Source organism: Cyprinus carpio, chromosome B16 (assembly GCF_018340385.1).
Source record: "Cyprinus carpio isolate SPL01 chromosome B16, ASM1834038v1, whole genome shotgun sequence".
In the NCBI taxonomy this organism is placed as follows: Eukaryota; Metazoa; Chordata; class Actinopteri; order Cypriniformes; family Cyprinidae; genus Cyprinus; species Cyprinus carpio.
The window spans coordinates 15,131,401-15,157,996 of record NC_056612.1 but is presented as its reverse complement, the minus strand read 5'-3'; the positions used below and the strand labels follow the sequence as shown (position 1 = coordinate 15,157,996).

General features: G+C 35.7%; 4 protein-coding genes across 5 annotated transcripts; 1 reads left to right on the top strand and 3 right to left on the bottom strand.

Annotated features, from left to right (window-relative positions):
* Positions 1-595: 595 nt before the first annotated feature.
* Positions 596-9,085, bottom strand: tbc1d31 (TBC1 domain family, member 31). The gene is made up of 22 exons (XM_019082436.2): positions 8,745-9,085; positions 8,507-8,653; positions 8,299-8,414; positions 8,037-8,215; positions 7,790-7,941; positions 7,465-7,624; positions 7,176-7,376; positions 6,678-6,845; positions 6,433-6,512; positions 6,171-6,317; positions 5,920-6,053; positions 5,668-5,801; positions 5,375-5,554; positions 4,528-4,760; positions 4,277-4,429; positions 4,034-4,169; positions 2,625-2,717; positions 2,227-2,367; positions 1,861-2,055; positions 1,391-1,529; positions 1,117-1,227; positions 596-1,020 (listed from the first exon to the last, which is right to left on the bottom strand). The coding sequence occupies exons 1-22, from the start codon at positions 8,825-8,827 to the stop codon at positions 875-877; spliced, it is 3,228 nt and encodes a 1,075-aa protein (XP_018937981.2). The 5' UTR covers positions 8,828-9,085; the 3' UTR covers positions 596-874.
* A 673-nt stretch (positions 9,086-9,758) lies between these two features.
* On the bottom strand, positions 9,759-14,541 carry LOC109048883. Its single transcript, XM_042741002.1, has 5 exons — positions 14,254-14,541; positions 12,895-13,158; positions 12,711-12,761; positions 11,997-12,131; positions 9,759-11,004 (listed from the first exon to the last, which is right to left on the bottom strand). Exons 1-5 carry the CDS (start codon positions 14,279-14,281, stop codon positions 10,814-10,816), a joined length of 669 nt encoding a protein of 222 aa, XP_042596936.1. The 5' UTR covers positions 14,282-14,541; the 3' UTR covers positions 9,759-10,813.
* A 207-nt stretch (positions 14,542-14,748) lies between these two features.
* prelid3a (PRELI domain containing 3A) lies at positions 14,749-19,815 on the top strand. Of its 2 annotated transcripts, none has more exons than XM_042741003.1 (7): positions 14,749-14,929; positions 15,871-16,039; positions 16,613-16,702; positions 16,837-16,907; positions 17,084-17,186; positions 17,607-17,682; positions 18,009-19,815. In XM_042741003.1, the coding sequence occupies exons 1-6, from the start codon at positions 14,898-14,900 to the stop codon at positions 17,676-17,678; spliced, it is 537 nt and encodes a 178-aa protein (XP_042596937.1). In that variant the 5' UTR covers positions 14,749-14,897; the 3' UTR covers positions 17,679-17,682; positions 18,009-19,815. The 2 variants fall into 2 exon arrangements, with proteins under 2 accessions (XP_042596937.1, XP_042596938.1); XM_042741004.1 differs by having other exon boundaries at positions 14,756-14,810.
* Positions 19,816-20,031: 216 nt separating this feature from the next.
* Positions 20,032-26,596, bottom strand: fbxo32 (F-box protein 32). Its single transcript, XM_042741001.1, has 9 exons — positions 26,332-26,596; positions 25,471-25,580; positions 25,344-25,393; positions 25,173-25,265; positions 23,141-23,234; positions 22,364-22,548; positions 21,743-21,925; positions 21,442-21,585; positions 20,032-21,327 (listed from the first exon to the last, which is right to left on the bottom strand). The coding sequence occupies exons 1-9, from the start codon at positions 26,451-26,453 to the stop codon at positions 21,238-21,240; spliced, it is 1,071 nt and encodes a 356-aa protein (XP_042596935.1). The 5' UTR covers positions 26,454-26,596; the 3' UTR covers positions 20,032-21,237.

Below are 26,596 nucleotides of genomic sequence, written 5' to 3'. Positions count from 1 at the left end.
TCAGATGAATGTTTTACAACTTCGTGAAAACATTTGAATGTGTTTATGACCATAGCTATATAAGTTTATGGCGCCCAAAAATGCAGTCTCGTTGGTGGACACGCTATTTTTTAAAAACACATCAGAAAAAGCTTTCCGGTAAAACAGCGTATACGTTTTTTAAAATAATACTTTGATTTAGCAATGATGCATTAAACTTATCAAAAGTGACAGTAAAAACAATTATAATGTTACAGAAGATTTTTATTTTTCAAATAAACGCTGGTCTTTTGATCAAAGTGTCCTGAAAATTGTGAGAAAAAAAAACTGCTAAGAAAGAAAAACCGTAGTGTTGCCATCACAAGAATAAATTAAATTTTAAAATATATAACTATATTAAACTACATCAAACTATTTTAAATTGTATTAATATTTTAATATATTTTGCTGTATTTTTATCAAATATATGCAACCGTGATGGGCATAAAACAATTATTTTAAAAACATTAAAATCAGCATTTCCATTACAGGAATACATAAAAAAAAAAAAAAAAAAAAAAAAATTATTAAATTGAATATTTAAATGTAATGAAAAGTAAATAAATAGTTAAAACTGTTAAATTATATTACATATTTTTTATTAAAATTTATTGACATTTTTTATTTTTAAATACAAAAACGTGAAAAAGATAATACAAAACAAAAAACAAATAATAAAATACATTTACAAAATATTAGAACTATCATCAGAATAAATCTGAAATCAATGAATAATGTCCAGATTAGCGTCGTTGTAAAGCAAACATAAGCTGAGCATGCTTCTCATATGATCTAAAATGATTTTCTTTCAGATCCTCTTGAACTTGTGCCTGGTTCCACACACACTGGTTGGCGGTCAGTGAGAGTGTCCAGAGCTAGTTGAGGGTGAGATGAAGTCAGCCGCTCTGGCTCTGGCAGCTAATTTCGTCCTCAGTTCTCTGATTTCCTGCATCAACTCCCTTTCCTTAGAGTCGAGCTCCCCTCGGCCACGATCTAAAGAAACTATAAAGCAGCAGTGCACATCTTATCGCTTGTTGCTTCATTAAATCATGTTTGGTTATGACAGTAAAACTCGATGTTTATACTAATAATACTCACAGCCAGTAGAATCGTCTGACTTATTGATCAAGGAAATATTGGTGGTCTCACTCTGGATCTTGTGCAGCAGGCCTCTCGTAGAGCAGGGAGATCTGAGTCTCTTATGATGATCTACAAACACACACAGAGATCTTGATTACCTCCTGTTAGCATCTAAAGTTTAATAGACTTTTTCAACTTATTGTATCCTCACAAGGAAGTCATTTTAAAACTCTACTCATGTTTCAATCAAATCTGTTACTACATTTTGTGAGAAGTGTTTGTCTTAACTCACTTAATGAATCCTCTAGATTCTTTTGCAGCTCGTCATGTTTCTCAGTCTCTTCTGTTTCCTGAAAGATAAGAGACCTCCGCTGGGCGGCCACCCGTCTTTCCTCCTCCAGTTTAGCTTGCTTAGCTACTACATCATCCCACTGGGACCGAAACAATGTCATTGGTCTTTTGCATGTTGTATTAAAAGGAAATTATATTTTTAATGAAATTTGTCTACCTGATTCAGCAAACAAAACACTACAGGTGCAGTCACATTAACCATTTTCATTGGGAATTGTGTGTGAGGGTGAAAGTTTCACAACAGGTTTAAGTTGGTCACGTGGATTCACCACGATGACCAACAGAAAGCTGCTTGGTTTGAAAGTGACTTCTGTTTCAGCTATGCTACATTCATCACTACCGTACTGACAATATGCAATGGACATATAGTGTTTCATAATGTGACAGCGCCTTTAACATGTGAATTCTCACCTGCTTTCCCTCCGCTTCCAGCATCAGCTGGACTACTTCTTCCTCTTTAGCATGTGTTTGTTTGCTGAGATTCACAAGTCGCTCTCTTTGCTTCTCCTGTCTCTCCTTTGCTTTTTCCAGTCGCTTGATCACCTCGGCTTGCCAATCAGCGTCCACTTCCATCTGTCCCACCTCTGCCAGAGACTCTTCCAGCATTAAATAGTTTCAACTTTCAAAATTAGTCTCATCCAAACTTTACTCAACTGCAACACACAAGTCTGTTAAGCAAAAAGAAAGGAAATACAGAAAGGAAGCAGGAGCAGGGTGGAGTAAGATGTCTGACAAAGATAATCATATGTACTCCATGAAAATTGTAGTGAGACATACCTTCTTGTTTGTTTGGCTGACATCTGCATTTGTCTGAATGAAGTTCTGAAATGTAGAATCTTCGATCTCAGCCCTGCGTCTCCTCGTATCCACTTCTGCTCTCACTGTTTGACTCACTCGCTCTTGCTCTTTGGCCAGTTGCTAGTAGCCAAAACATAATGATTAGATATGACCTCAGGAGTGTGCTCCTGGAGGCCCACCTTACAGCAGAATTAAACTCTAACCCTAATTAAACACACCCAAACCAGCTAATCTTCAGGATTACATGACACTTCCTGGTAGGTGAGTTGGGGCAGGTTAGAGCTAAACTCTGCATGAAGATATCCAACTAGGAGAAGGACTGGACACTCCTAGTACATCAACATTACAAACATTATAAAGTTTTTATAGGGGCCAACCTGTTCAAACAGTTGTCTCTGGGCATCCAGTTCCATCTGTCTCACTTCTATATCTTGAACGGCGGCTGCCGTCTCCTGATCTCGCAGCACCATCTGAGTACAGCAAAAATGTAAAGAACCTGCGAAAATAACTTTACACAACTCCTACCTGCCTTTCTAAATGAAACAAAAAGCCTTTATAAAAACATTTACTATTTGTGAAACACAATACCATTGAAAAGTTTGGGGTCAGTAAGTTTTTTTGTTTGTTTGTTTTGTTATGGGATTTGAATTTGTTGTGAATTGTGAAGTTCAAAAGTTTTGGGTTGATCTTTTTTTATATAAGAGGTCTTTGTACCATTAAAACTTCCTGCAAGTTTCATAGCTTAAGACGTCCTCCCCATTATAAACGAGCCATTTATTTAATCAAGCTCTAAATACAGCTCGTTCTGGATCCATGGTAAGAAGTGACGTCACGGTGCAAAGTGACGTTCCAACCATTTGCATATGACCGCCTCCAGCACAAGACAACTACGCTCATTTCGTATCGTTGTCGCGCCGCGCGCCTCACAAGTGTTCAGTCGACGGACAGCAAGTGGGTCTGTGTACAGGAAAATTACAATGCCACGCAGATGTGCTCAAACATATAAGGTTTTATCATTGCAAGAGCCATCGCTTCGAATGCATCACCCGCTACTAAACAGTTACGCTCAATCCACAAATGTTCTGGCTGGGGGCGTTAATAATTGATCCATAGGCGCTGTCGTTAGCCAATCATAACAATGGGCGTTAACACTGAACTCTTAAAGGGGAAACAACCCAAAAAACAGACAGTTTGAATCAAAGGATGAGAAACAGGGTGGGAAAATGTCATAATTCACTACATTTTAAAAGTTAAAAAAAAAAAAACTATAGTAATACTATTATTGCACCTATGGAACCATAATAATAAAATAAAAAAAACCATGTCATGACCCCTTTAACTGTATTCAGTATATTGGTATTTTATAATGTTACAAAATACTTTGTTTTGTTTTTTTCAAAAATTTTTTAGTTTGTTTTTCATTTTGATTTAATCCTGAAAAAATGCAGTAGAGTTTTCATAAAAATACTAAGCAGCACAACTGTTCAACATAATAAATGTTTCATGAGCACCAAATCGGCATATTAGAAAGATTTGTGGAGGATCATGTGACACTGAAGACTGGAGTAATAAACTGAATTTTATATATTAAAATACAGAAAAGTTGTTTTAAATTGGAATAATATTTCACAATACTATTTTTTTTATATTGTTGATCACGTAAATGTAGCCTTGATGAACATGACTTCATTCAAAAAATTAAAATCTTACCAACCTCAAACTTTTGAACCAGAGAGTAATATGATGAATTTACCTAATCAGAAGTACAGTAACAACACACAAGTACCTTTCTCTGGATCTCATCATCAAGTCTCTTGAGCTGGATTCTGCGCTGATCTTGCTGGTGCTTAAGAAAACGTCTTCTAGAAGAATCAATCAGATTGAGCTCCTTCACCTTCAGCTCACGCTTCATAGCAGCCAATCTGAGCAGAGAAGGTAACGTCAGGTGAACTGTAAGCATGTGTGAATCTTCAACATTGACATACTGTAGGTCATTAGCAAGAATTCTGGCAGATGGAGGGAGACCCACCTGGCTCTCTGTTGAGCAAGTTTACTTTCCTCCTCCTGTAGGATCCTTCTACGTTGCTCTTCTCCTTGCAGTAGCAACTCCTGCTGTTTGTACCAGGCCTCAAACTCAGCCTGCTGTCTGACCGCTTCAGCGTGCAGCTCCTGAACCTCTTGTCTTTACAGACAAACACAAGAAGAAAATGTGTAAAGTTTGGTAAAATGTGCAGTGAATATGAAATTCTCCATTCATTACACATGAATAAATGTTTGCACCTCTCCCTTAGATATTCTACTTCTTGTTGCCGGATCCTCTCACGTTCTTGAGACTGGTACTCCACTATAAAGGTGGGGTATTTGTTGAAAATGGGGTACTGCCCCTGTGTCAGAGGTTCAAAGTCACTCAGCGCAGAGCTGGGATGGATGTCCGCAGGGGTGCTGTCCATCAACCGATAGGCTTCCTTCAGCATAGCACTGATGTCCAAGCTATTCCTATGATGGAAAAAGTACTACATGGGAGAAGAAAAAAAAATGAAAGAAATGGATGTATGGATTTATGGAAATGAATTTATACATTCGTTAATAGTAATAATAATAAATAAACATAAACAAACATACATAACCATTACGCTGACCAAGGCTGCATTTATTTGATTAAAAATACCATAAAATCAGTAATATTGCAAATTATTATTACAAATTTAATAACCATTTTCTATTTTATTATATTTTAAACTGTAACTAATTCCTGTGATTGCAAAGCTGAAATTTTAGAAGCCTTCACTCCAGTCTTCATACTCACACAATCCTTCAGAAATAATTCTAATTATGTTGATTTGTTGTTCAAAAATGATTTATTATTATTATCCATGTTTCAGAACGCTTTAATATTTTTGTGCTAAAAATTTTTGAGGATTCTTTGATGAACAAAGTTCAAAAGAATAGCACTTATTTGAAATACATTGTTACAAAAAATGGCTTTACTGTCACTTTTGTTTAATGTAATGTGCCCTTGCTGAATAAAAGTGTGTAATTAAAGTTACATTTAATAATAAAATTAAAAAAAAATTACAGACACATACACACACGCAAAAAAATATCATAAATATGTCTGAAGTTATACCTCAAAGTCCTTCCTTTCAGTACAAAGCAGCAGTGGTGCTCTGCAGCAGGTGACATATGCCACCACAGCCATTAGAAGAAATGAAGGATGATTTGAGAAAACATTGTCAAACAGTTTCAGCCACTCTTCTCTCATCAGAACCTCAGAGAACAGGGTCTCCAGAAGAGGCCATGCATACAGCTGGAGAGGAAAAGCATGGTGTGTAGGGCATTCGCTTTATCTTTGGCTTCAAGATTAAATTCTTTGAAAGTCAAAGTCTATGTCATGTAAACATTTATGTTAAAGTCTTTTACCTGTGAGGTAACGCCACAAGCAACAAAATGTTGAAGCAACTCTTTATCATGATGGGCCAGCACATTTTCAGCCAGACTCAGCACATTGAGTGGAGGGTTGGGAAAGTACTCAAACCAGTGCTGGCACCAGTTCACTGTAAAAGAGCAATTCAAGACACAAAGTCTCTCAGCTGTGGACCGAATCATTGAATCACTGCCAAAGAGACCAGTGGGACATCACCCAACACCACACTACTGTCCTGCACTACCTACCAATGATGGTGGCCACTACTTCAAAGCAGATCAGTGGATTGTTCTCGAACAGCTTGACAAATGGGAAGGCCAGCAGAGGGAGATAATCAGTCTCTCCAAAGACGGCAGCCCAGTGAGCAAGAGCAGACAGCACTCTGCCAGGTTGGAAATGAAAAGATATACTTAAATGTAATTTAAGTTACTGACATTAACAATATGGTGGGCAAATCTATATGTATACAATTAAGTCAACTGATTGATGCTGTGTCCACCTCTGCAGGCCTCTCTGTAGTTTGTGGCTTTTGATGGGGTAGCGTTCCTGAAGGCACATGTATGCTGAATGCAGGCCTTTGTCAGTCAGACTGCTGAAAGCTGCATGGTTCTCAGGTAGATGCAACAGAGAACGCCAAATGAACATCCTGCCAGAAAACAAAAACACACACACACACACAAATAAAGCAGAGATGCTGACTACAGCTTCACATTAAACTGACAAAACATCATCTCTTCTGCATGACACATTTATTACGTTACCTGTATTTGGCTGGGTATTCTCCAAAGGCTCTTAGTAATGCTTGTAGCCTTTTCTTGTTAAGGCCATTAGGCAAATCATTCTACACAAAACAGATTAATTAGATATGATTATGATTGGGTCATAAGTTAAATAAGGAGTGTGAAATAAAAGAGAATGAGACAGAAGGTGCCATAGGCACCCAAACAACAAATAAATAAATTAATTAATTAAAATTATATTGAATAAAACTGAATATAAACAGAACCTCTTTGTCAGCCAATGTAGAAACAGCAGATGGTAAAACTTTGGATTGGATTCTGCGTCCTGATGTTTTCACAGGACGCTGACCTGCCCCAGTATGAACCTTCATTTTCAAACCTGATCCCTCACTGCTTTTGCCTTTAGTGACCCGTTTCAATAAAGGCTGGGGAGGCTACACAAACAAAACAGTGTGTGGTTGGTGAGAGTTTTTAATGTTTTTTTTAAATAAGTTTTTCTCATCAAGGCTGTATTTTTTTGACCACAATATTACTGTTTATACTGTATTATACTTTAATATATTTTAAAATGTAATTCATTCCTGTGATAGCAAAGCTATGTCACCATTACCCCTTTCTTCAGTGTCACATGATTTTTTATAAATCATTCTAATGAGCTGATTTAGTGTTCAAGAGATACAAGACATTTTTTCAGGATTTTTTGAATAATAGATTGTTCAAAAGAAAGACATTTATTTAAAATAGAACAAAAAATAACAATTTACCTTACTGATTTCTGGGGTGAGGCTTCGTACATCATAGATTCTGAGAGCACCGCTGTCCATCACAGCAACAATATGGTGGCCTTTAGGACAAATGGCTGCCAACATGATGGCATCCTCATGGGACCCTATTTCAAAGATCTGCTTGCATGACTGAATGTTGATAAAGCGCATGATGCCATCTTGGCTCAAAACCCCTAGAATCTGAGAAGAGTATATTACAGTATTAGTCATTTCCACAATAAACTGGATAATAATAGCTTTTTTAGGTTAGCAGACTACTGATCAGCACCTGGTTGGATCCACCATCAAAACTATCTGGAAGGAAATCCACAAATCTTACTGATTTGACTTCTGGAGGCATATGTATTACTCTCAAGAGCTGTCGACTGTCCAGACACCACAAATGGACCAAGTTGGAGCGTCCGGCAGCAGCAAGGGTTTTCCCATCTCTATAAAGAAACAAAACGATTACTTACAACACACTAGTCGGTGTGTCCCAAATTTACTGTCTAAGTATGTTGATATAAGCAGCTGACTAGGCTGATGATACACGGGGCAACTTTTTTGAGAAATATTTCAGTAGGTGATGATAAGCGGATGTGTTGGATTATTATTGTGTGGGAGAATTTTTTCTGTAGTGTATTCTGGGCCCGTCCTGTGGAACTGGCAGCTGATACTTGCAAAAAAGAGTGTCACTCTCCCAAGCAAAAATGGAGTCGTCACTAAAGCAGCTGAGAATGGTGTTGCTGTGTGGAAGGAAGAACACCTACAAAAAAACAAAACAAAAAAAACCAGAATGAGGTACTGACGTGGAGTTGTTATTATAATATGATGCTTATGTTCAGGTAAGTGACGTCTAACCTTTTGTATGCCAACAGACTGACGAACATTAAGCTTCCTCTTTCTCTGAAAGGTATCAAGGTTCCAGAGCTGAGCGGTGTCTGAGGAAGTGCTGATGGCGTAGCTGCCTGAACTGTGGATGGACAGGGAAGAAATGGCACCTTCGTGACCCCGCATCCAGCTCACTAGCTGTCTGGTGTCTGGGAAAAACAGTTTACCCTTCTTAGAAGAATAGTTAAACATTTGCAGGCCTTTATGAGAAACCTCTAATAACGGGTCTGACCTTTGTCAAAGCATTTAATGGAATAATCAGCCAGAGCAACCAGGAACTCTGTGGTTCTTCTCAAGTTGAACGCTAAAGCAGTACAGGCTTGGCCTGTTTTCTGGACCAGCTTGAATCTGTCGAAGGAGACAAACGAGAATATGAGATAAAGCAACAGAACTGAACACGTATTAAAAGATAAAAGGGAAAAATATAGTATATAACTTACCTGTTTCTGCTAATGTCAAACACATAAATATTGCCATGATGATCGCCAGCCAGAAACGACTCTCCTGTGGTGTCAAAAGCCACATGCAGGAATCGAACCGTCTTTGTTTGTCGAGCAGACGCGTTTCGGACCACAGTGGCCAAGACGCTGGTAACGTAACACATGGCGTTAAATGCAAAACTGAATCTGTTCTCATTGCATAAAACAGTTTGCTCCGAGCTGGTTCTTTCAGACTTACCCATATTTTGATGATACTGATTTTCTGTGCCATATTTTCCCATCTTCTCTGGACCCGATATCTGTAACTTGCATGTTTATCATCCACTTAGACTCGCCAACTACTCCAGCAAACAGCCTCCCGCCTCAAACGAGCATCGCAGCGGGAAGTTCAGTGACTGCAAACGATTTTCATAAATTCATTAATGAGTGTCTGTTATGCTCGTTTTTAAACCTTAATCTCATGTCGAGATTCGCTGTATTAGTACTAAAACATTTACGCTATTGCTAGTGTTTGTTAAATAAAGAACCAGGCAGCAAGACGCAAGTTTCAGTTAGAGGAAGTGACGTATGTAAACATTTTTTTAGCATTATGGGTATTGGAGTAATTGTGAGGAAATGTCACGTGACCGTATGTGCTCATATATATACATATTTACACACACACACACACACACACACACACACACATATGTATGTGTGTGCGTGACCCTGGACCACAAAACCAGTCATAAGGGTCAATTTTTTTTATTTTTTTTATTTAATTTTTAAAGATTTATACATCATCTGAAAGCTGAATAAATAATCTTTCCATTGATGTATTTGGCTGTGATACAACTATTTAAAAAATCTGGAATCTGAGGGTGCAAAAAATGAAAAATATTAAGAAAATCGCCTTTAAAGTTGTCCAAGAAATTCATATTACTGAAGAAAAATTACGTTTTGATATATTTACAGTAGAAAATTTAAAAAAATCTTCATGGAACATGATCTTTACTTAATATACTAATTATTTTTTACATAAAATAAAAATTGATAATTTTGACCCATACAGTGTATTGTTGACCATTGCTACAAATATCCCTGTGCTACTTATGACTGGTTTATATACATGTAAATATATATATATGTATGTATGTATGTATGTATAAACAATAATACAAATAAATTAATAAATAATGTTTAAATTTGACATTGAGTGGATGTGTGAATTGGCAAAAATTCTGATTTAATAGTTTTTATTACAAGTCCCCCTATATTTTTTAATTTGCAAAGGTAATTTAAAACACAGAAAATGTCTAAAAATACATGTCTAAATGAACATACTCTGCTATGAATTAAATATCATAAAAAGGACATTTATTTAGATCGCAGACCTCCTTGGACAAGGCTTTTAATGTCTGTGATTTCTCTCCACTGCTATGAGTTATATAAATATTTTAAGAAGATATTAATTAAGCCTTTACTTAACCAGGAAAGAACCTCACTGAGATTAAAAATCTCATTTACAGGAATGTCCTGGCCAAGATAGGTGGCCCAGTTATATAATGCAAATTGGTACTTATTTAAAGTAAAGACACTAAATTTTGTAATATTTTAGTCTAGACAGTTACACCAGCTGAGAGAGCACTCTAATTGGTTTAATTTCAAATTTTCAAAGAAATATTTCAAAATATTACTCCAGAATCATAAATGTGTGCTACATTCCTTCTTCAGTATACATAAAATGATTGTATGACATGACCTTACATGTCATATCACTTAGCAACATACATAAAATTATTAGAAATTCAAAAAAAAGTAATAAAGGGATACACTGAGATGCTATCAGAGAATATTTACTGAAACATCAGGAGTATCTGTCACAATTAATATCAATAGATATTAAGTTAAGTTACATATACAAATATTACTGAAAGACATTAGACTGTAAACAATACTTACGTATCATTACAGAAAGCTTAAGCTTATAAAAGACTTGCAATGTTTGCAATGTCTGTCAACATATTTGCTTTCATACATTTCTGTTGAACAAATAAATATGTGTGTACCCATTAAAACATGAGAAACAGTCAGTAGCAGTCATGTTCAGTAACAATCAAGGCAGTATCAAATATCATTGCCACCTCAAGGCACACAGGTTTAGAAAAATCCACGATAAAGGATAATGTTTCAGTGCGTTTGGCAGCACCTGCTGAGGACCTGAGCACTGGTCAGTTTAAAGCATATATTATGCTTTCAGTGTCCAATTATAGGTCAGGCCCGGTAAGGTGAGGTGACAATCTGCAGCTCTCCAAAACTGTGAGTCTGTTAACCAATCACTTCTGGCTCAGTCTCCGTATCCTCCTCAGCCTCCGAGTTCTCAGTGACTGTCATACTGTTATGGTCACCTATAATAACATACTCTATGTTGGATCTCTCCATGTGAACGCTGTTGACACTTATTGTGTCCTGCACCGGGATCAGTTGATCACTGCTCTGAATATCCGGCATTTCATTCACTGTTTGTAAAAAAAAATAAAATAATAAATGAATTAAATTTTTTTTTTTAATTATTATTATTATTCATATATACAATCATTTTTATAATACTCTGTTTAGGGTTTCTGCAGGTTTTATAAAGGTAAATTTAAAGACTTTTAAAGTCCATTTTTCAATAGAAGACAGACATTAATTAATAATGAGTTGAATACATCTGCTCTCAACCACTAAAATATGGAAAGAACTTTTACTGTTTCTTCTGATCACACTGTAAAAAAGTAATATATTAATCAGTATTTTGTCTTATTTTACACTGCAAATATCTAAAGATTCTTAAATGAAGGTACATTTACTTGAGAAGCAAAATGACATAAAACAGGAAGCTTTGTTTTCTGAGAAACTGATCAAAATGAAATGAGTTTTGATCAAATATCTGGCAATAGGCTCAGAAAAATCAACTTAATTCAGACAAAATAAACTACATTTTCATTCCCTGTTGACAGATGTTTGATTTTGCTGTTTTAAGCATTAATTCAAGTTATTTTCTGTAGTTGCTCAGAAAACAAGGCTTCATGTGCTCAATTTGCATATCAAGTAAATATATAATGATATATATATATATTTAATATAATGATGTTTAGATATTTGTATTGGAAAACAAGAAAATTACTCAGGAAGATTTATTATTTATTTGTTTGTTTGCAACTTTTAAGATTTTCTGCTCCAATTCAAGATCTATTCTCTGGCCTTCATTTTTGGAAGGGGTGAATTAAGACTTTTTAACACCTTTTTAAAACCTACAGAAACCCTGCTATTGTCTAAAATGATACTATTATTCTGATTCACGTGAGAAAAAGTAAATAATTTAATTTAAAAAATAGTATGAAATAGTTATATAGGTATTGTTTCCATTTTATATAAAATACAATAAACTGTTCATGCATATATTTATATAAAACCTCTATAACCCTAGAAGAATTTGACCTATATTTCCTGCTGCCCAGACACTTACCATCACTTGCATCATTCTGAGCGAGCAAAGAATGCTGGTCACAGGTAATGCATTGGCGATTGTTGTTCCCAATAATACAGTTGGTCAGGGAAGAGTTTTTTATGTTTATAATACAAGGTGTAAATTGCAATTTTTCTGAAAAGAGAAGTCAAAAAGAGAAGACAAAAAACAAAAGACATCAAATATAAGCAACGACATGACACATTACATCAAAGGGATGTAGGACAGCAAAACAAGGCTCTTAGTCATGCATGCTTTTGAGAAGTGAAGTATGCGGTTTTTTCATAGCAATACCTGTAATACCAAGTAGGTGAGGTAATCTTTCGAACAAGAATGAGACAACAACAGGAAGTAAGGTGGTATATTAACCACTGAACAAGGAATCACAAAATAATTTCTCTACTGACCCTGTTGAAAAAACCATCATATGATGGTTAGGTATATTTTGAAGCATGGCTGGTTTGAGCTGGTTTAAGCTGATCCTTAGCTGGTCATGGTGCTGGTCCTAAGCAACTAGCTCCTGCTCAGGAACAGCTTAGGAACAGCTTAAGCCAGTGCATGAGCAGCAGCCATGCTTCAAAACGTATCTAACCAGCATATGCTGGATTTTTCAACAGGGGATACTCCTAATACTTCCAAAAACAACAGAACAAAAAAGAAATAGTCTATGACAAGATATATCACAAGTAAGGCAAAATATGCAAAAATATCTACCTGAGAGAGGAACTTGCTCTACATGTTGATGGTCCTCTTCATTAAATTGTGCTGAATGATAGAAAATGCATGAAAGAAAAGAAGAAACAGAAAGAAATAAAAAAATAAGTAATGAATAAACAATTCAGACAGTGGCAAATATCTACTTTTTAAAAAAGCATTCATTTTTGATAGATTGTCCAACCTGGGAATCCAGTAACATTCTCATACAACACCGGGTCACAAATTCCAAGGCATGCGAGGAACGAACTGCAAGCACTTTGACCTTTTTTAATGACAATCTGCATCAGCCTGGAGGCTTTCTGCATGTCCGTGGGCTGGGATGTGATAATCTGTGCTTCGTACGCCGTGATTGTATGGGATCGAGACAAACAGCTGGACATCCTTTCAACCAAATACCCAGTCATACACTTACTTAGGGAGCCAAAATAGCGCTGTAATTGTTTATCTATTGGGGAAAAGAACAAGAGAGGACTGTTTCAACACAAGAATCTTCAAAGGAGACAGAATGTAGTCTAATACATCCAATAAATGCATTAAAAGTTGTACCGATAAAGTGGGACAAACAAGTTTAATGCTCAAATGCCTTGATCTTAACATGTTAAATAAAGGGGGACAGTGACTTTCAGAAACTGTTCATGAAAGATGCGTTTTTGCAGTATTTAAATAGCAGAAAATATATTTTTCAAGCTATTACACTGTAAACTGTCTAACGTTGTTACTGTACAAAGCACAGTAAACTATTTCTATAAAAATATTATTGCACTACTGATATTTTGCATAGAATACATTGTTTAACAATACTATTGTACACTCAACCAACTGTATTTATTACCACTGTTCTTAAGTAACTGCTGTTCATAATGTACATATAATCCTACGTTGCATTCCTATTTATATTCTGCTTAATATTGCATATAGCAACTCCGCTGTACATTCTGTGAATTATAGCTTCACTTACTCTGCACTTTTATATATATATATATATATATATATATATATATATATATATATATATATATATATATATATATATATATATATATAATATAACACTATATTCTTGCACTTCTGGTTAGATGCTAACTGCATTTCATTAACTCTGTACTTGTACTCTGCATAATGACAATAAAGTTGAATATAATCTAATCTAATATTAGATAAAAACTTTAAATCACAAGCCATTTTATCTAACAGTCATTATTTGTGCTCAAAAATACTAGAATTATCAATCGAAATCAGTTTAAATTACATATTGCTCTTAAGAATGTACTTTTAGGAGGGTTGTGGCATTAAAAATAACTAAAAGTTTTGAAGTACAACGTTTTAATCCGTCTTCCTTTGCGAATATACTGTACCAATAACTGTTTTCCATCATTCACCCTGTATTTGCTTTAGCCTACTACTGAAAACAACAGTTGATTGACAGCTATACTGATTTTTTTGCGCTTCCTTGTTTGTCACATTCTTTACTTTCCCAAAATAAACTAACTAAACACAACATGTGGCAAAAGGAGATGTGGGCTATGAGTTAGAAACTTACCAGGCGATATAACAACCGTGCTGTCCATCTATTACTAGTAATAATAACACCACAAGGTAAAGTAGTTCTGGTGGCATCTGAAAACGAAACACTGCTTCCATTGATATACGTAGGAGTAAATGCGCATGCGCGTTAAGAATGTAATTTCCAGACAAGAATTCCCCAAAGTGCATTATGTCATTCTGGTTAACCGCAGCTTTTAATGTCATGCGAACAACAACAACAACAGCAAAAGGTTTAAGTCTTAAATATGTGCTTCATCTTCAATAAACGCAAGCGGCACTGCTACACTTACATGTATGTCTTTATCAGTCAACAGAACAGAAAAAGAGTAAATAATCTAGTTTATTGTGAGTCTAATATTGCCAAAGCGTTTAAATGAACAACACATTATTTATCAGCCATAAATCCACTTTTGCACGATTGTAGCGCAACACTGATGTACATCAAGTTGTCTTTCTAGCGTCAGTAGCACAAAGCTTGATTTCTATTGGTAGTTGCTGTGCTAACAGGGAGGTTCCGTTGCACTTGATTAGATGAGGAGCATCTCGAAGCCGGTATGATGGGAGCAGAGCGTAAAAATATGAATGTATGAGATCTACAGTCCACCGTCGTTTGAAGGCACATTCTAAATTTTCGCAAAAATGAAGATTTGGAGCACTGAGCACATATTCAGGTAGAGAAAGCGGCGTTTAGGACGGATGCAGCGCTCGCGTGCACAGATTCCAGCATCCTCGCTGTCATGATTTGCATCCCGATTCCCTTTGGTAGCGCTAGTATCCGGTAACAGCGTAGCTCGCTTCCTTTGGACACTAGTAGCTTTTAAGCAATTAATTCTTGCACATTACACAAATCTAAGCGTTAGTTGCGTATGTGCATTAATTTGGGCCTAGCCGGTTGCTTGTCTGTGAACGTCTATTACAGTTATGCGCAATGTCCTCCTCACGCGACTCATTGTTACAATTCACAACTGTGTTACTAACAAAACTCATAAATGTAGTTACATATTATTAAGTTTTTTTTTTTTACGGAAACCTAGTGACATTGATTTTTTTCCCTGCCTGTCAGTAAATTTTAAAAGTTGACTAAAATGTTTTTTATTTCCATATTGATAATAAACCTAAGCTGATGGTTTTTCAACCTGTCTGGTCAGTTGACTGTTTTAGAAGGGATTTGTTTGGTTACCAAGCTAAACAAGCCGATGAGACCACCTCAAACGAGCTAAGACCACCTTAAACCAACTAAAACCACCAAACCAACTGGATTCACGATGCATCATGATTCATCAGACCTCCAAAACAGAACTGAGCAAGAGCAGTATATTTCAAAGTTTTTTTGTTTTTAAATGAATTCATTAGTTTCACTCAGAAATGATCAATTATGTGGAAATTAATTATTTCAAACTAACCTTTAGTTAAGGTCCCAGCCTCTCTTGTTATGGACGTGATGTTTGCTGTTGATAATGATAAACTACACTGGCAAAAAAAAATTCTTCCTCCTCACATTTAAACTAAAATTCCCTTGAATGTGTTTTGCTTATGAGGTCAGTGTCAGTATAGTGATGTTCCTCATAAACCGCTGAAATCTATTATTGTGTTTTTGATTGTATTCACACAGCTACCCTTGGGAGACCGTGATCAAAGCGGCTATGAGGAAGTATCCTAATCCAATGAACCCTAGTGTTGTCGGAGTGGACGTCCTTGACAGGAACTTGGACACACATGGACGTCTACACAGTCATCGGCTCCTCAGCACGGAGTGGGGGCTTCCAGCGGTTGTCAGAGCGGTTAGAAGATATGCATCACACTGCTAAATATATTGTCTTATTTACATTACAACTTTTACATCTCTTATATCATGTATATTTGACCTCCAAAGCACATAATTATCAGTCCAATTAACAATCTGAAGCGGTATTTAATAGTTTTAGCAATATGAAAGTACTCTAACAGTACGTAACAGTGGTTTGCAATGTTTTTGACTCCAAGGGCCTCTTTTATCCACAACGATATTCAAATTCCCCATGTTTTCCAGTTGTTCATGGATTACTGAATAAAGATTAAGGATTTGTAAACAGTACTTTTAACTGATTATTTTTTCCTGATAAATATTTTAGAGCTTAGCATAACTAGAAATCAAGCTTTTAATATAAGACTACCTCATATATCCATGTTTTTCAAGACAATGGAAAAAATCTGTCGTTGGGGAGGTGAATTAAAATAAGAAATATGTTAGATTTTCAGGTGTTTTGGCTTATTTTAAATAATTTTACGTCATGTTGAGGTTCTCTTGGAAGTTTGCCGGAGCCTCCTGATTGAGAACAACTGGCTTAAAAGGACCTTAATTTTTTTCCCCTTAGATTTTAGGGACAAATCGGACCATCACATATGTAAAAGAACATTCCATTGTGGACCCAGAAAAGAAAAAAATGGAGCTTTCCTCAACAAACGTGAGTGTTTGTTTAACATTCGACAGCTCTGCATTATACAATGCTATTCTAATCAGATTATTTTCTTAATAGAAAGTGGTTTTATGAATTCACATCTTTTTACGCTGTACTTAAGACATTCTTTTCTTCTTCAGATATCCCTAACTAATTTAATATCAGTTGATGAAAGGCTTGTCTACAGGCCTCATCCAGAAAATCCAGAGGTGTAAGTAAAATCCATTTTTAAGCGTATTTAACATAATTGTCATCTAATTGTAATATCTGCATGAATATTTATGCACATACATGCAAGCCATACAAATAGAAAGCAATACTATATTAAATTAAATATCAAACTGGTAACAGCAGTTTCTGAAAATGATGTTTGCTCTACTTTTGCAGAACTGTATTAACCCAAGAGGCGATCATCACGGTGAAGGGGGTCAGTCTGAGCAGCTACCTCGAGGGACTGATGGCTCTAACCATGTCAGCCAATGCAAGAAAGGTAAATCTTTTTGTATAATGTAATGAGAAATATTAATTTGACCAAATATTCCTGGAATATCCCACTCAACATCATGTCACCATGTCACGTGTTTATTACAAGTCCTTGATGAAAGTTTGCTATTCTCTAAATAAATGGGAACTTGGTAGTTCCTATTTTCCTGCTGACACAATCAGAGAAGGACCAAAAATAAGCAACTTCAAAGCACTGATAATGTGGTTTTGTCCCTATCTAGGAAACCCTGTTGTTTTTATGGATGTTTTTTTTTTAATTGATATTTCAGTTTAGTTTCATTGTTTTAGTCACCTAGCAATTATATATAAAAAAAACAGTTTGATATTATTTTATATACCATAGATGAAGCATTATACAACCCTCTAAATTAAGTATGAGGCTCTAAAGGTTTTTTTTTTGTCATAGGGATGGGACGCCATTGAGTGGATCATTCAAAACTCTGAAAGGGAAAATGTCCCTTTGTGTGACTTGTGTTGAACAGGTAATGTTTCATCTAGCACCTGTTTTTGGGTGGTGCAAAACAGAAATGACACGTAGTGAGTTTTGTCATATGCATAAGTGCCATAGGATAAATGTTTGCAAAATAAATCTTTTAAATTTTATTCTGTTTACAAATATACATATGTATATATATTTATTTTTTATGATAAATAAACATTTTTAATTTAATTGAGACATAGACAAGGCTCAGTTTTATATATATATATATATATATATATATTATATATATATATATATATATATATATATATATATATATAATATCCATTTACTTTTTATAAATATGTGTTTTATTTGTGCTTTCAGAGCCCATGAGTGAGCAGCAGCAGCAGCACCAGCTCTGAAACCACATCTGGCCTGTGTGACTTTGCCCAGTCTCTCTTTGTGTTGATGTTTGTACTCGAAGGTAGTCAAATTAGTGCTCATTTAGGCACTGTTTTATTTAAAACCTCATAAAATTGCACTATTACAGACAAAACTGTATAGCGCTTTGAATGTCACTAAAAAATATGTATGCACTGCACTGACTACCTCTTATTTTAGAGTTCTTTTAATGCCATAACAGGGATCCCAGTATCGATTGGATGTTAATTTGAAATTAAGCACATTTAAGTTTAGAATATCTAGAAATTGAATTAATTTTTGCTGTGTTCTTAATTTTTTTTAAAGACATGATTAAGAGGAATATGAGTTAATTTTGTTGTTTGCATGGATAGTCATAAAGTGTATTTAACTGATAAAGTCTAACTAAAACTTGTAGGATAGATACTATAACTTATTAAAAGTCATTTTGTAGTGTTTACTTTAAAAGAACATTCTATATTTCATATAAGTTTGTGTTGCTTCTTTACACATTGTGAACATATTGTCAATCCATTTGTAAAGGCCTTTTAGTTTATTTAGTAGAATGATATGAATGAATGCTTATTTATGGAAAGGTTTTATTTTTTTTTATTATTTTATTTTTATAGTGTTGCTGCAGTTCAGTACGAAAAGCATGTTCGCTTTATTTTGTGGGAAAAATTTTACAATGCATATGTTTGTATAATTATTAACTGCCTAATTTCTTTAACAGTTCAGTGTATCACAAACTTGTTACATTCGTAAACTCTTTGATTTTTAAACATTGCTTGTCAAAGTATATAAACAAATAGTTGTTAATGTCTTATAGAGCCCCCTATTGGCGAGTTTAAGAACTATTTAAAACTATTAAAAAATATATATTAAATTGCGCTCGAAAGGCTGAAATGGGCGGACCGCGAACGTCTTGTGTGAATTAGTTTTTGTTTAATTTTCTGTTTGTCCCAGCATCTTTTTCAAATTAGTTTACTAGACTTAAAGACTGCCTTGTTATTGTATATCTGTAACCTCTGTAATTGTTTCCCTAATTGTATTGTTTCAATACAATTGAAACAATTGTACAACTGCGGATTGTACAACTGCGTACAACTGCGGAGCTTCTGTCACGAAAACAAATTCCTCGTATGTGTAAACATACCTGGCAATAAAGCTCATTCTGATTCTGATTCGATGAAGTATAATGAAATGGTCCTCAGTGTCACAGATAATTAAACAATTATTTCACTAGTCATAGAACTACAGGCTTTAGGGAAAACGAAATACCCTACTTGACATTGCGTAAAGCTCCCCCACTGGGAAAAACATGATGAAACACCACTCAAGCAGAAGTAAACAAACTTAAACCTGGTTTGTACTGTAATTGAGTCATCTAGCAGTGCCACATGAATTTCAGAATTATATATTTCATAATGTATTTTCAGCTTTGATACTGTTGAAGAGACTGAAATGTCTTTATAACGTATTGCCCGACAGTCAGACTCGAGCCCTTTTTTTAATTAAGGCACAGCAGAAAATCTTCACAGTCCTGATGATGGCTCCATTTTTCATTTAACTGTGACATTTTAATGCAGTTTTTTGTTTGGTCTGGGGCAAATAAGTCATGCATAATGTATGCTAATAAAGTATCTTAAATGCCATGGTATTAAATGTTCTTTTAATGCAATCCCAAACCCTATTTTTTTCTCTTATGTAGAGGATGAGGAACTTATTCCAAGAAACAAAATAAAATTTTAGAAAGTTTCTTTTAATGCTAGTTTTTCTGTGATGTGTATTTATTTGAATGGTTATGCACATTGTGTTCATGCATAGATTACTACAGTGGATACAGATTCCAACAGTGAAGGGTCAGTTTTGGTTAATTGTGTTGTTTATTGCTGGTAATGTTTTGTTATAGCAAAATATGTAGCACATGACTTGACTGCATAAAAGTTGTTGTTAAGGAGACTTTTATGACTCATAGCACAATATATTTTCTTGAGATATATTTTAATGTCAAAATATTAATGTGTAATTCAACAGTAAAACTAATCTATATATAAAGATACATTTTTTAGTGCAGAATTATTTAGTGCATTTTGTGATGCAGTCACGAGTTGAATTCATGTAAATACAAGAACCCAGTATTACAAATAAATATGTATAGACAAACAAAAAACCCATTCTCCAGCATACATATTCAACTCATATTTTAACAAAAACATTTCTTGTACACAAGATGGCAGTAAAAATCTTGCAAGGCAATGATAGATTGTGAATTATAACAACAGTACCAGTGACTTCTTGTTATTTATAGATCTTGTTGCATTTCTTTGCCAAATATGCTCTTCAAATACCAAAGATAACATAGTAAGCATAGAAATTACAAGTTGGGAAGAAAGATCCAAAACATGTAAAAGTTGAGTTGAGTTGAGTGAACTGTGATAAAATCACGACAGGATCTATAGAAATAAGTTATTCATCAATTCCCATATAAAGCTGAATTAATATAATTTAGCAGATTTATTCAGAAAGAAACATCTGCAAATGACAGCTTTTAAATTTGCTTATGACCACTCAGAATAAGGCACCTTGGATGAGCTTACACTTCAGATCTGCTTACAACATACTCATGTATTTATTGTTTAGAAAAACAAGCACATATAAATTGCAAACCACTGAAAATATCAAATGTATAAAAGTGAAAAAGAGAAGAAAAAGAGCACTTAGAAAAGTATTGCACACCAGTGTTAAGGCCATTTTGGTAAACATTCCCATGCACTTGCTAAAGCACCAATTATGCTATCTGAAATTCAATCAATAAATGTTTGTGTTACCAAAAATCAAACCTATATTACATTCACAGAAGAAACCAGGGCATCCTGACAGCAAAGGCAACTTTGTATGCATGTAGGATCAATTTAAATACCCTTTTTCTTATCCTTAATGTAACTTTTCTTTAAGTAAACACGATCCATGCTGAATAAATAAAAAATAAATCCTTTATAAATACACAGACCCCCAACACAGCTTTTTAGTTCCTCATCTTGCATATTTCGAGTACATTCAGTTTCCAAACTTCTCCACAAAACATTATGACACCTGCTTCTAATGCAACCTCATTTTTTTCCCTGCCTCAAGTCATCCAGGAATCCTTTGCACTATTGACACTATTTACATTGCAGCAATGCAGCGCAACCTAGAACTTGAAAAGATTGATGAAACCCTGTGGAGACACGGCCTTGCAGCAGCTCTCTGGGTTATTGGCAGTGCAAGGATGGTTTGTATCCTGAAGTGAACAGAAAAAAAAAAATTCAGTTATTGCCATAAAAGGACTATACATGAAAAAAAGTTATATATTTTCAAATAAAATGTGAAGAGTTAGAAATGAATTTAGTCTTACCTTCCAAAACAGGATGTGGCAATGCGTGCAGAACTGTAATGTGTCACTATACTGCTCCTTGTGAGGGTAGCACCGGCACAACTTAAAATACATCTTTTTCCATTCCAAATGTCCTTTATCTGACACCATTAGGCGCTTGCGGATCTGTGAAGAACATAGCAAATTACTTTAACCAAATTTAGTGTTTGTATGCAAGATTTAAGTTATAAACAGTCACATAAATATGCAAGATTCATCTTCTCTGCCATCAAGTAAGACCTTAAATGTGTTACATTCCATTTGAAGAGCCACAAATGTCTACCTGTCTGTCTGAGAAGTGATACTGGCAGAGTTTCTTCCACAACAGCCGATCTTCTGTCAGCACACTTAGGTCAGGGCATACTTGACCCAGACTAACCAGATCTCGTCCGTCTGAGAGACAGTGCATGATGTTCAGCTGTAAGCTAGCCGGGAGATCAAGGAAGGTCATCCCTGTGTTTGTGGGCTGGACAAATGAAAGAAGAAGAAAGTTTCTGTTTACATTCATGATCTGAGCACAATATAAAGTATGTTCTGTATGCCATCAGACAGTTTAAGGCTTAAAGGAATAGCTTACCTCCAAAAAAAATCATTTACAATAGTTGTTACTGTCAACTAAAACTATTAAAAATCACAAAAGGAGACACTTATACTAGCTGTCCAAGCTGCTCAGGTGACCAAAGATGTCAAGATTTAAGTTAATGTTTAGCTTTAGTCCACAAGTTACATTTATGGTGCTTCTGTATTGTTTTTTAAATCAGATTTCAAGCTTCCATCCATTCACTTTCCTTTTCACAGAAAAGAGCAGCTATAACATTCTGCTAAACTTCTTCTTTAGTGTTCCACAGAGGAAGAAAGTCATAGAGGTTTGAAACATAAGGGTGAATAAATGTCTTACACTTACCCTATTGATCTGAATGTTGTCAAGCTGCTGTTGCCACTGCAGTATGTTCTCCATGCGATGCACCCAGATGTTGATGTTCCCCACCAGGACAGACTTGCCCATGTCCTGAACCAGACTGCACAACGACGCATATAGCGTCTGGAGCAGCTCCTTAATCGGTCGAACATTCTGCTGATCCTCAAGAACTGAAAAAGAGTGCAAATGTTTAGTTAGTAACTAACAGTTCAAGGACGCACAACAACATGTGTCCAACAGTGTTGACAGGATCTGGTGTCTGTCACTGGATACTTTACGTTCATGCCTGATGCTTTCATAACACCCATATCAAAACAGAATCCCTTTCAGTTATGATTCAGACATTTAAATCGTAAACCAAAGAATAAGAAGAGTGACAGGTAAATTAATAAAGCGGTTTGAGTATGACGTAGCCTACAAAGTGAGCAGTTAAGTTTCTCATAACAACCTGCACCTTTGTTTAGCTGAGACGACTTTTGGTTTACAATACATCTGACGTCCCTGTTTGCTCTCTGAGGCTTGTCGCTCTTTCCAGTGCAGGCCATTCTGAAATACTAGCTACTGGCCAAGCCCACCAAACTAATTTTGTTGCGGGAGATTACAGACAACAAAATGAACAGCTACTTCTTATTTCAGTACAAACTTCTTAGTAATAATCTTTGTGAAGATGTAAATGTAAACAGACATTGTTGATGATTCACATTGGCTAATGGTTTTGGAAATGAGATGGTAAATATGTGAGACTCTAGCAAGAAAGCTTACCTTTCTGCACAACCCTTTCCAGAATGTTCATGTAGTTTTTCTGTGCCACTCCGCTCAGCGAAGGCAGTTGGGACTTGGCGATCAGCTCCAGCAGCTGAAATGTTAGACATAAATTTCAGAGGTCAGACTAAGAGACTGTGTTCCAGCATTACTTACAGACTGTTATATTCCACTCTCTTCAGCCTTGGCAAAAACAAAAGGCTCAGAAATGGGACTCTCTCTCTCCGTACAAATGCACTCTGGCTTATGTCTGTTCAGCAGTGTTGTTGTTTAGACGTTTTGAAGACAAAAGAAGGTAACTGTTCCTGCAGATGCTTCAAATGGACGGTAAAACAAAGTGCTAACTTTACTGTAATTCTGTTTGTGGATATGCATGCTCTCAACTTGACAAGAGTAGATTCCCAACACCAAGTTCATTTTCAAAAGGAAGGACAGCCAAGAGCAGAGTGAGATCTGTGTTGTGTTGTGATGGGCGGCATGACTGGCATCTGCACATCAGCACAGTCCACATCATGGAGCAACACTGACCCACACTCGACCCAGCAACATGTGAGCATTGTCATTCTTCCCCTCTCCTACAGCGAGCCCCTGATGACAGATGCTCCAAAAGTCTTTATGTGAAGGATGAAAATTTGAGTTGGTATAATTTTTTTGAAGTTTTTAAAGACGCTCACCAAGGCTGCATTTATTTGAAAAAATAAATAAATAAATAAATAAATAAATAAATAAATAAATATTATTATTATTATTTATTTATTTATTTATTTTTGCTCAAGAAACATTTTTATTTATATGGAAATCAGGATTTGCTTTTGACAGAGAAAGTTCAAAAGTATTTAAGATAGAAATTTCTTAACATTATAAATGTATTTTCTGTCAAATTAATAGCTGAATAAAATATTACAAAAATATTCATTAAAAAAAAAAAAAAAAACTAATGAAAACTAAATAAAAGGATGTAAATTTCCTAGCTTAGTATATGTTTTACTTGCCTGGCCCTTTGGAATAATATGACAGTTACTCAATGACTTTCGATTAGTTGCAAAGACATCCAAAAGCTATTCAAAGGTAAATTCACATAACTAAATGACAGTGATATGATGTACTATAATATTACAAGGTATTAGGGGTCTTTGTTTAAGTCTTCTTAAAGGTCTGTTTTTCCATCCCTACTAAACCTGATCTCTGTAACCGAGCTCTAACGCAACTCCAGCGCAAGGCCAGACAAGCAAGAGACAAACTGTAAGATAAACCTGACACTTCTGTGTCTCAACAGTGCCTGGAAATGTCTAGTAAAAGAAATGATGCACGTATGATGCACTGAACTGAATTTTAAAGACCTTAGCCAAAAAGTTAAAGTAAACAACTTGATCCTGAGCCTATGTTTACCTGTCATCTGAAGTGATCACAGGGATTCATGACCCAATTCACCAGCAACTTAAGCTCATCATAGCTGACTCTATACCACAGTGGAGTCAAGTGATCGGATCAGAATTCAGGGTCACAATGCAGACAGATAGAGAGAAGGGCCGGTGAGGGGTGGGGGGAGTTAATGGGCACCTAAGTCACTTGACTTTCCGTTCTGGTTTCATAAGCTTTCTCAACCTCAGCTGTCTGCTGGGACACTGTGTGACCTCAACATCACACGTCACTGACCTGTGTTTATCTGCTCTTAGCCAACGACCTTTGCTTTCATCAATGGAACAAGTAAATCTAGAAGAACATCCTCTCATCAGTGACCCTAAACCAGAGCAGTATTGGCCAACTTAAGGAGCAGCTGAGTTTAAGAGACTTTAGCTACACTAAGAGTTTAAATTAAAACACACCAACACAAGTACATAAAAACACTACCATGGTCTTTGTGTATTTGCAATGAAATGCCCCCAGAGGCCCTCTTGTCTGGTGTGTGAAGATAAGAATGAAGACAGTAGCAGATACCCGGAGCCCAAGACTTAAGTTAACCCTTTCCTCTTCAGAGACTGAGCCTGGCTATTATCACTGCTCTGCCACAAATAGATGGGCGGAAACTCACCCTCACGACATAATTGAATCGCCTGGAGTCCTTAATGGCACTGCAGAAGTCCAAGCGATTAAATGCTTCACCCAGAGTACAATATCCATGACGCTGTGTGAAATGATCAAAGAGGAGTTAGCCGACTACTTATTCACAATCTGTCATACTGCAGGAGATAACAGGCCTTACCTCTTTGGTGCTCCCTTTGTGGACATAAATCCATTTGTCTTTGTGGAAATCTGCAAAGAAGAAACAAGTCAAGATTTTTGCAATAACAGCAGTTCAAATTTCACAAAGAAACAGTGACGATACTCACAAGGAATCTTTGTGTTGTTGTTCAACAAGTCCTTCTTTCGCTTCTTTGCAGCCACATCATAATTAATGCTGAGGATCAAATTCTCCTTGTCATGCTCTTCTTTGCAGTAGCTGAAAACAGGGTGAAGTGGTTTATAAATGCTTCGTATCTGCATAGTTTAGAAACCTTTTTTATGAGTAGGCCATAAACCAATTTCTCATTTGTACCTACAACAGTTCTAGAAACAGTAAACAGTTTGAGCATATGACCTGTCAGACTATCGTGGTATTAATAGCAAGGTGATTAACAGATGATGAGTAAACACAAAGGCATTTTTTGTTTACAACATCTATTTACTGCAGTCCTATATACAATGTGTGTGTGTATGTGTGCATATGTATTAATGTATGTATGCATGCGTGCGTGCATATATGTGTATGTATGTGTGTGTATATATATGTATGTGTGTGTGTGTGTGTGTGTGTGTGTGTGTGTGTGTGTGTGTGTGTGTGTGTGTGTGTGTGTGTGTATATATATATATATATATATATATATATATATATATATATATATATATATACACACAAACACACATTAATTTAGGCAATGTTTATGTTAATATTTACAAACATTTATATAAAATTACGTAAAACACAAATAGAAAAATATAATAATATTCAGCCATGAAACAACTTTCTGACCGTACAGTGAATCTGCTGTTAATAGGTTTCCCATGTATAAACGCTTTTGTTTATCAATTTAACGCAGATCTTGCGTCTGCACCAAACTACGCCATTCGTTTGATGATGCTGTTAGTGGTGAACAAGGGAAAATATCAGGTCAAACACTTCAAATGCAATTGCTGAAGCGTTAAACACTTACCTCTTCCGTTCTGAAACATTGTTATTCGTCTCGTTCTCATCTTTCGCCGTTTTTTTCCAGCCGTCCTCGGTTTTCACCCAGCTTTGACCAGGAGACCGCCAGTCTTGTCCAAGAAACGGCATTGTCAAGATGCGAAAACCAGTGACAACGAAAGAAAACTTGTTAGTGTTACACTTGAGAAGCTGTTAAAGTGATTTTCTCGCGTGTTGACTGCTATATCATGTTGTGAACACGTTTCTGATTATAAAAGTGCGCAGCTGTATTT